This window comes from Anoplopoma fimbria, chromosome 15, assembly GCF_027596085.1.
Source record: "Anoplopoma fimbria isolate UVic2021 breed Golden Eagle Sablefish chromosome 15, Afim_UVic_2022, whole genome shotgun sequence".
Classification (NCBI taxonomy): Eukaryota; Metazoa; Chordata; class Actinopteri; order Perciformes; family Anoplopomatidae; genus Anoplopoma; species Anoplopoma fimbria.
This window is the reverse complement of record NC_072463.1, coordinates 20633644-20644172: the sequence shown is the minus strand read 5'-3', so window position 1 is coordinate 20644172 and position 10529 is coordinate 20633644. Positions and strand designations below refer to the sequence as shown.

Genomic DNA, 10529 nt, shown 5'->3' with positions numbered 1-10529 from the left:
CTACATAAACTATGAAAAAAACTATTAAATAGAATGAATAATTTCATATTTTCTTTGATATTTTAGTTATATACACTCATGCCATCATGATTGTTGGGTAATATGTAGGCTTTGTTGATAGCGTTCTATATCAAGTCTTTATTTGATCATATGACGAAACAACAGGATGGTGTTTGTGTGTGTGTGTGTGTGTGTGTGTGTGTGTGTGTGTGTGTGTGTGTGTGTGTGTGTGTGTGTGTGTGTGTGTGTGTTCTTTTTAACTGGTAGCTATAACGAACTAGGACCAATATATAGAGGGCACTGGGGCCCATCATAACTACCTTATGCCAGTGCTTTACATTCATTAACATATATATGTTCAGTGATTTAAATTACTAAGTACATACTCAAGTACTGTGCTTAAGTACAATTTTAACCTGTGCTTGACCTAAGTATTTCTATTTTATTATACTTTATGCTTACATTTCAGAGGGAAATTTTGTACATTTTTTACAGGTGTGGACATCAAAGTGATAATAAATATAATTAGATAATTACATTGAGTACATTATAATGCAATCATTTTTGTAATTCTACTTGAGGCTAATTTGGAATGCAGAAACAGAGTATTTCTACACTGTGATAATACCACTTTAACTTCAGTAAATATTGTATATTTTATATGTCAATGTTATTATCTATTTAACTTCAGTGTACATCTCCCTAGTTCACCTGAGATATTGACATAGAATATGCAACAAATAACACAAATGTACTTATACAGTCCCAGCTGAATGTTTATTAATAGATAAGATAACAGAGACGTTATTCAATTCAATTCAATTTCAATTCAGTTTATTTTGTATAGCCCAGAATCACAAATTACAAATTTGCCTCAGAGGGCTTTACAATCTGTGCACATGCAATATCCTCTGTCCTTCCCTCACATCGGCACAGGAAAAACTCCCCTAAAAAACCCCTTTAACAGGGAGAAAAAAGGAAGAAACCTATGGGAGAACGACAGAGGAGGGATCCTTCTCCCAGGATGGACAGAATGCAATAGATGTCATGTGTACAGAATGAACAGCATAACAGTTCTTAGATACAACACATTCAATGTATATGACATAAATGATTCATATAATAAGACTACTTATAATAACAGCAGCAATTATTACAGTAGAATTATAGCCATGAAAATAGGGATAGTAATGTGACTAATAATAATAATCGAAGTAGCAGTGGGTGTCAGTCGGCTCACAGCAGGAGGCACTACTACGGTCCAGGTACCACAACGATTCATGGAAACCTGCAGAACGAGAAAGCAAAAGGGCTTCAGGGTGGAAGTAAAGCTAAAATGCTTAATGGTACAGGTAATAGTAATAGTAATGTGACTAGTAATAATAATAATGGTGGTAGCAGTCGGTGTCAGCAGGGCCGTAGCAGGATGCACATCCACGGTCCAGGTACAGCCACGATTTATAGAAGCCTGCGAAGCGAGAAAGCACAAAGACTCCAGGGTAGAAGTAAGTCAATAAGCGTAATAGTACAGGCAATAATAATAGTAATGTGACTAATAATGATAGTGGTAGTAGTAGTGGGTGTCAGCAGGGCCTCAGTAGGTGGCACGATGACAGTCCAAATATAACCCGATTCCTGGGAACCTGCGAGGCGAGAAAGCACAAGAACTCCGGGGAAGAAGCAAAATCAGTAATGTGCATAAATAGGAGATTAATACATAAAGAAGGAGGGAGAGAAGAGGAGAGAGGAGCTCAGCGTATCCTAGGTAGTCCCCGGCTGTCTAGGCATATAGCAGCATATCTAGGGGCTGGACCAAGGCGAACCTGAACCAGCCCTAACTATAAGCGCTATCAAAAAGGAAGGTCTTAAGCCTGCTCTTGAAAGTGGTGAGTGTGTCTGCCCCCGGACTGAAACTGGAACCTGGTTCCACAGAAGAGGAGCCTGATAACTGAAGGCTCTGGCTCCCATCCTACTTTTATATACTCTAGGAACCACAAGTAACCCTGCATTGATTGAGCGCAGCTCTCTAGTTGGGTAATATGGAACTATAAGTTCCTTAAGATAAGACGGTGCCTGACCAGTTAGAGCTTTGTAGGTAAGTAAAAGAATTTTAAATTCTATTCTTGATTTAACAGGGAGCCAGTGCAGAGAAGCTAATACTGGAGTAATATGATCTCTTTTCTTAGTTTTTGTTAGAACACGTGCTGCAGCATTCTGGATCAACTGTAAAGATCTAAGAGACCTATTAGAGCAGCCTGATAATAAGGAGTTACAGTAATCTAGTCTAGAGGTAACAAATGCATGAACTAGTTTTTCTGCATCACTTTGAGACAGGATTTGCCTGATTTTCGCAATGTTACGTAAATGAAAAAAGGCTGTCCTTGAGATCTGTTTTATATAAGAGTTAAAAGACAGATCCTGGTCAAAGATAACTCCAAGGTTCTTAACGGTAGTGCTGGATGCTAGAGCAATGCCATCTAGAGAAACTATATCGTTAGATAATTGAATTCGAAGGTGATCTGGACCTAGTAGGATAACTTCTGTTTTTTCAGAGTTTAACATTAAAAAGTTACAGGTCATCCAGGTTTTTATGTCCGTAAGACATGCTTGAAGTTTAGAGAACTGGTTAGTTTCGTCTGGCTTAATTGATAGATATAACTGGGTATCATCTGCATAACAATGAAAGTTTACTGAGTGTTTTCTGATAATATTCCCCAAGGGAAGCATATATAAGGTAAATAAAATAGGTCCAAGAACAGACCCCTGTGGAACTCCGTGACTAACCCTGGTTTTCATCGAGCTTTCATTGTTTACATATACAAACTGAGATCGGTCTGATAAATACGACTTAAACCAGCTAAGTGCGATTCCTTTAATGCCTATTAGATGCTCCAATCTCTGTAATAGGATTTGGTGATCAATGGTATCAAATGCAGCACTAAGGTCTAGCAATACAAGTACAGAGACAAGTCCTTTGTCTGAAGCTATTAGAAGGTCATTGGTAATTTTCACCAGTGCCGTCTCTGTGCTATGATTCACTCTAAATCCTGACTGAAAATCCTCAAATAAACTATTGTTATGCATAAAGTCACAGAGCTGATTTGCTACTGCTTTCTCAAGGATCTTAGAGAGGAACGGAAGGTTAGATATAGGTCTATAGTTAGCCAACACCTCTGGATCTAGAGTAGGTTTCTTAAGAAGAGGTTTAATTACAGCTAGTTTGAAGGCCTGTGGTACATGGCCCGTTAGTAAAGACAGATTGATAATTTCTAATAAGGAGTTGCTAATTAAAGGTAAAACTTCCTTAAGCAGCCTAGTCGGAATCGGGTCTAAGAGACAGGTGGAAGGTTTAGACTTAGAAATAGTTAAAGTCAATTGTTGAAGGTCGATGGGAGAAAAGCCATCTAAATATATTTCAGGTTCTACAGCTGTGGATCGATCGGTACTGGTTGAGGGCAGTAGATTATAAATTTTTTCTCTAATAGTTAGAATCTTATCATTAAAGAAGTTCATGAAGTCACTACTACTGAGGTTTATAGGAATACACGGCTCAACAGAGCTGTGACTCTCTGTCAGCCTGGCTACAGTGCTGAAGAGAACCCTAGGGTTGTTCTTATTTTTCTCTATTAATGCTGAATAATAGGCTGCTCTAGCATTACGGAGTGCCTTCTTATATATTTTAAGACTGTCTCGCCAGACTAACCGCGCTTCATCCACATTGGTGGAACGCCATATCCTTTCAAGTTTTCGCGATATTTGCTTTAAATCGCGGGTTTGAAGATTATACCATGGAGCAAACCTCCTTTCTTTTATTAGCTTCTTTTTTAGAGGAGCTATAGAGTCCAGTGTCATTCGCAGTGAGCATGCAGCACTATCAACAAGATGGTCAATCTGAGACGGACTAAAGCTAGCGTAGGAGTCCTCTGTTATATTGAGCAATGGTACTGAATAAAACCCTGAAGAAATCGCTTCTTTAAATTTAGCTACAGCATTATCAGATAGACATCTAGTGTAGAAACTTTTGCCTAATGGCGTACACTCTGGTAGAACAAATTCAAAGGTTATTAGAAAATGGTCCGATAAAAGAGAGTTCTGTTGAGAGACAATTACATTTTCTACTTCAATACCATAAACCAGAACAAGGTCGAGGGTATGGTTAAAACAGTGAGTCGGTTTATGTACACACTGACAGAAGCCAATAGAATCTAGTAATGAACCAAACGCAGTACTAAGGCTATCATTATACACATCCACATGAATATTAAAATCCCCTACAATAATAACTTTATCTGTCTTAAGGACTAAACTAGATAAAAACTCTGAGAATTCAGATAGGAATTCAGAATACGCACCTGGTGCACGATACACTATAACAAATAAAATTGACTTTAATGCTTTCCCGCTCAGGTTTGAAAGACTAAGAACAAGGCTTTCAAATGAGTTGTAATTTAATTTAGGTTTAGGGTTTATTAATAGGCTTGAGTCAAAGATAGCTGCTACTCCACCTCCTCGGCCTGTGCCTCGAGGAATATGAGTATTAATATAACTTGGAGGAGTTGATTCATTAAGGCTAACGTACTCTTCATGACACAGCCAGGTTTCAGTAAGACAAAATAAATCAATATGATTATCTGATATTAAATCATTTACAAGTACACCCTTAGATGACAGAGATCTAATATTTAAGAGTCCACATTTAACTGTCCTGTTTTGATGCACTGTTGCCTTAACTTTTATTAAGTTATTTTGTATAACTCCTCTTCTGTTGACTTTAAATAATTGAAGTGGCCGTGGGGCAGACACAGTCTCTATAGGGTTTTGGGTGGGTAAATGGGTGGGTAACTGCTCCAAAGGAAGCGCAGAGAGGTGTGAAAGACTGCGACTCTGCTTCTGCTTCCTGGTCTGAACTCTGGGTCATGGATTAGGTCCACTAATGAACTGGGTCAGATTTCTAGAGATGAGATCCGCTCCATCCAAAGTAGGATGAATGCCGTCTCTCCTAATCAGACCAGGTTTTCCCCAGAAAGTATGCCAATTGTCTACGAAGCCCACATTGTTTGCAGGACACCACCTCGACAGCCAGCGGCGGAATGATGACATGCGGCTATACATCTCATCATTGACCAGATTAGGGAGAGGGCCAGAGAATACTACGGAGTCCGACATCGTCTTTGCGTGTATTGTCATTACTCTTTATACAGTGCAGTACAGCAGGAACAAAATTGTGTTTCTTCTCGTCTCCAGTGCAAAACAAAAGAATGAATGATGCATCATTCAAAGTGAAAGAAGGAAACAATTCAGACAAAACCAGATACATAACAGGTACAAAAAACAAAACAAGGTACCAACATGTAGTGCAATATGCAGGGCAATACAATACAGTGTTGTTAAGATTTTAAAAAGTCTAAATATATGTGAGAGTTTATAAGTAAGTGTTATGTCAGTCAGCTGCAGTTTGTGGGTGCCCGAGGATATTTATTCAGAGTAAGGCGCAAGAAGAAGTTAGACAGGCTACATCCACCTCACACTTGGTTCCAATGATTGTATTGTATTTAAATGTTGTTTTCCCATTATATTATTATATTGTTTTGCCAGTCTATTACCAGTATTCAAATTATATCAATTGAAAAGATGATTATTATGTGAAAATTATTTAAAATGTTGGTTAAAATTAAAGTCATAGTTATACACAATGTGGCAATTGTGGTTAGGATTGTTTAAACAGGTTAGAAAATGTAAATGATGAATACAGAAGATCAAACATCCCCTGTGCCAGTCTGACTGACTCAGCAGTTTGTTTCTCTTTGTCTCTGCATAAGATAAAATAAGATAAGATAATCCTTTATTAGTCCCGCAGCAGGGAAATTTACAATACTCATGTGCCTTCCTCTATCTGATCACTGTCTATGCTAAAGCAAATAAAAAACAGTTGAAATACATACAGTACCAGTCAAAAGTTTGGACACACCTTCTCATTCAATGGTTTTTCTTTCTTTCTTTTTTTTATTTTTTTCTACATTGTAGATTAATATTGAAGACATCCAAACTATGAAGGAACACATATGGAATTATGTGGTAAACAAACAAATGCTCAACAAACTAGAATATGTTTTATATTTAAGATTCTTCAAAGTAGTTGAATGAGAAGGTGTGAACACACTTTTGACTGGTACTGTATGTATGAAGATGATCAATGTCAGTTAATAACTAAATGTGGCATGTATTACATTACATTTACATTACAGTCATTTAGCAGACGCTGTAGCAGTACTTTACCAATAGAAAGTACTTTACCAATAGAAAACACCAGTTTGGCTTTAGGGAGGATTGGTTTGGCAATGGTTTGTTTAGTATAAATTTAACAAAAACACCATATTGACACACAGGGGACTGTCAAAACAGACTAAACAATCAAATGATTTGCTCATGGGACTGAATTTGGGAGTGAATGTATAACACCTGTGACCACCACAAGGGAGTGCTCTTACCCTTTACATGCACAGAGATTCACTCTAATCGGATGACAACATAAGATATGTTTATAACATTACCAATGCCATATTCAAAATATCATAACGCAAACAAAATGTTATTCTAAACATAATGTGTTCACTTTAAATACACCAAAAAGAATCCAGAACAATTTAAAAATAAACCCACAACAATAACTATGTACATACAAACATACAAATAAGGTTATTTATTTGTATTTCATGGTATTTGGGGTTGTTCATTGTGTGTGGTAGGACTGGTGGGCTCTCCAGACAGAGGCAGCAGCAGCAGCACGCCGACGGGAGGAAGTGGCGCTGAACGCAGCTCCACACCTTTCCGGTGTAGCAGCGCTGCGACCAGCTCCGCCGAGAGGAGAACGACGAGAGCCGGGTGTATTTATCGAGCCAGGAGGGGGGAGATAGGAGGTAAAGTCACCATATTTCAACCTTCAACTCACACACATGCGAGTCCAACATCCAGTCCGTGTCTCACGTGTGTTGTATCCGGATGTAACGCAACGAGAGCCCGCTCAGCCCCCGTTATCTGCCTGTTAGCATCGAGCTAGCGGGCTAGCTAAGGTTAGCCTGCTAGCCTCTCTCTCCTTTAGCAGCCATGAGCGATAGCTTTGCTAATTTGGCATGTCTGACCCTCCTCTTTAAATCTCTTTTTCTCCAGGGGGATAAGAAGTGGAGTTGTGTGAGTGGATACACGTGTTGCTGAGTCATCCTCTGAAGACGCCGGCAGCAGGGTGAGGTTACCCGGCGCCACGCTGTGTGGACTAAAGCCGCCGAAAGCTGCTTTTTCTCCGCCGGGAGCGGTGAAGAGAACAAGGGCGCAGCCGATGAGGAGGACCGGACACCAGGAGGAACCACAAGCACCGCGGCCTTCCCGGGGCCTTGTCCACACGCGTTTGAACCCACTGTCCTGTCTCTGTGTTGATGTGACACAATGCATGTCCAGCCACAGCTAGTGTAACCGTGCCATGTTGTGTTCAGGGCCTGTGAGCATTGTGCTACTTTAAACATACACTTCACTGGAGGCACAGTGTCAAGTCAAGCTCCTGTAAGTACTGTTTGTTAGGTTAAACATGAGTGTCTATTTTTGACTTTTTTTTTTTTTTTTTGTTCACCCCCCCCCTATGGTCTTCACTGAGTCATGTTTTCAGAAGTGAGCCCATAAACTGAAGCTGTAAGAGAGTAAATCACCCCAACATAGAGCAGACTTTTCTTTCTGGTTAGGATCGAGGTGTGTATGCACAAGAGTTCAACATGGGGAAAGTGCTGTCCAAGATATTCGGCAACAAGGAGATGAGAATATTAATGCTGGGACTGGATGCAGCTGGAAAGACAACAATCCTTTACAAACTGAAACTGGGACAGTCTGTCACCACAATCCCCACAGTCGGCTTCAACGTGGAGACTGTCACCTACAAAAATGTCAAGTTCAACGTCTGGGATGTGGGGGGGCAAGATAAGATTCGCCCCCTGTGGCGACACTACTACACCGGCACCCAGGGGTTAATATTCGTGGTGGATTGCGCGGACAGGGATCGCATCGACGAGGCGAGGCAGGAGCTCCACCGCATCATCAACGACCGGGAGATGAGGGATGCCATCATCTTGATATTCGCCAATAAGCAAGACCTCCCGGATGCCATGAAGCCACACGAGATCCAGGAGAAGCTCGGCTTGACCCGCATCAGAGATAGGAATTGGTATGTTCAGCCCTCCTGTGCGACCACAGGTGATGGACTGTATGAGGGCTTGACATGGCTAACCTCGAATTACAAATCTTAATGATTGAGTGCTGACTGTTTTAGGTCAAAACTATAATACCATTGCAAGTAACAAATAACTTCTCGAAATGAGTATGGTTAAGAGGAAGTTGATTATCTCCCATTTATTTTTAATACTACGTTTACCCCACGACTAATTTATCTTAAACTGGGTCTGCTGGCTTATGGTTCGCTTGTACTCTGTAGCAGGCCTGTATCACATTCATTAGCTTGGGCTTTGCTTGATGAATATTGAATTAATTGGTCCTAATTTTAAGCCAGAGAGATCACTGCCTTTGCCTATTCTTTGCCCTGTTTGTATGATTTTTTTTTTTCTTCCAATGAAGCTGAAGCTTTTGTCTTCATTCTTGGGACTTTAAAAACTTTATTCAAGGTTCTTCGGTCTCTGTTGCATTGAACTTGGATCTTTTTTCTTTTCTTCTGAGGTGAGATCTTTAATGTCACAGTATACTTGAAGGACTTTGACATCTGTATGGACACAGTACTGCGATGAAAAGTATTGCTTAATGGTATTTACTGCTGCAAAGGGAGAAACAAAAAAATAAATCACCTGCTTACATTTCATTGTCATTAGTCTTGACATCTGAGAAACAAAACTACTTGACACATGTTTTGATGCCCCTCCCAATCCCACTCTGCGGGCTATATAGTTTACTGATTGACCTTCCGTGTCATGTCTCGATACCCAATTGTGCTGAATATTCAACCAATAGGCCTCCAGTAACTCTTAAACATGCTTGTTGGGATGCATTTTGATTTTGGGTAACATGTAGTAAGTTGACTCAATCTTTCCAAAGGAATGTTATTCAGCTCTGAGCTCTCTCAATCTGATACCACAGTTGATTAGTCTCAGTATTGGGACATTATATGATAGCCTATATCTGTAGCATGAGTACGAAAGTACAGTAACCCTACATCAGAGTCCATCTGTCGTGCAGTCAGAGGGAGCTGTATACTGGTGAAATGTTGAAGACACACTGTGGTGCAGCTCTTACTCTTATTTTGACTGGGGGAACCATGTACAGAGCAATGTCATTGTAATGTCTTATTAAAAAAGTGATTTTAAATCTGTTATGTCTGTTTGTTTGTTTTTTCAAAGATTAAAGGCAGTTAGAGTAACTAGGCCTGTGAGTAATCAAACCTTAAGACTGCCAAAAGTTTGTCTAAGCTACTTGTAAGTAGTTTAATATATGAACAGCTATTAAAAAAAACTATGGGAAAGCTTCAAGAATGCTCACAGTAAAAGTCTGTATTGTTAAATTTCTCTTGGGTTTCAGTGCTATTGGGCAGATTCTTCATAAAGGGTTTATGTCCACCCTCAGACTAAGTGGTTGGCCTCAGTTCCCTTGCCAGTGAATGGGGGGAAAATGTACAAAACAGGAAGTCCAACTGCTGGTCTTTTTAGAGCAACAACAGAGCCACATGATAGTTTGCATGAGAGTTGGCCGGGCAGCAGAGATATACAGCTGAATCGTGAATTCTTTTTGAATGTTGCGTGTTGGTTGCGAGGAAAAGTTGAGTTGATGCTGAGCTGTCAGCTGTAACTTCCTGAGTTTGCTTTTGGTCGTTACTGGCATTAAAAAGCGACTCTGTTGTGTTTGTTCAGTGGGAATGATCTGTTCAAGTTGACTAATGCACAGCTGGTGCTGAGAAGTGAAAAGGAAATGTAAATAGGATAAACACTTGAGTTATGAGTTACTTAGGAATAGATGGCGGTTGCTAATGAGACCATTTATTGAACCTTTTTAAACATGGGAGCCACTCACAACTATTTGTTACACACTTACTACTTACTGAGGAGCATAATGTGTGTATAATGTTTTTATATAATCTCTAAAGTGAGAGGGATCTCTGTACAATCTTTAGTGTTTCCAACATGTTAGGAAGATGAGGCCCAGTTCCTGTGGAGTCTATAGCACTCCCCTTTTCTACTCTGCTAAAATGCTGACCTCATTTGATTCTTGCTTCTGCTGAATAATCACTTCAGTTTAGGTATTTTCATAAAATGTTCCTTTAAAAGTTGAATTTGCCAGTTCAAATGTTTACTTGTAAATTCTGACACAGATAGCACTGAGACACATTGAAAGAAGGTTTTGGTTTCCATTAAAGCTGATTAACAAGTGTGTTTGCATTCCTGACAAAGACAGGATTAATTTTGACAAACGGTCTGACCACTGTGTTTAGGGCTACAGAAGATTAGTATTATTCCACCCATTTTTAGGATTTTTTTCCACTCAGCAAA

At 39.7% G+C, this 10529-nt stretch overlaps 1 protein-coding gene across 2 annotated transcripts; it reads left to right on the top strand.

Annotated features, from left to right (window-relative positions):
• The first annotated feature begins 6759 nt into the window (after nt 1–6759).
• On the top strand, nt 6760–9358 carry arf6b (ADP-ribosylation factor 6b). Of its 2 annotated transcripts, none has more exons than XM_054613890.1 (2): nt 6760–6917; nt 7168–9358. In XM_054613890.1, exon 2 carries the CDS (start codon nt 7761–7763, stop codon nt 8286–8288), a length of 528 nt encoding a protein of 175 aa, XP_054469865.1. In that variant the 5' UTR covers nt 6760–6917; nt 7168–7760; the 3' UTR covers nt 8289–9358. The 2 variants fall into 2 exon arrangements, with proteins under 2 accessions (XP_054469865.1, XP_054469866.1); XM_054613891.1 differs by lacking the exon at nt 6760–6917 and adding an exon at nt 6928–7070.
• The last annotated feature ends 1171 nt before the right edge of the window (nt 9359–10529 follow it).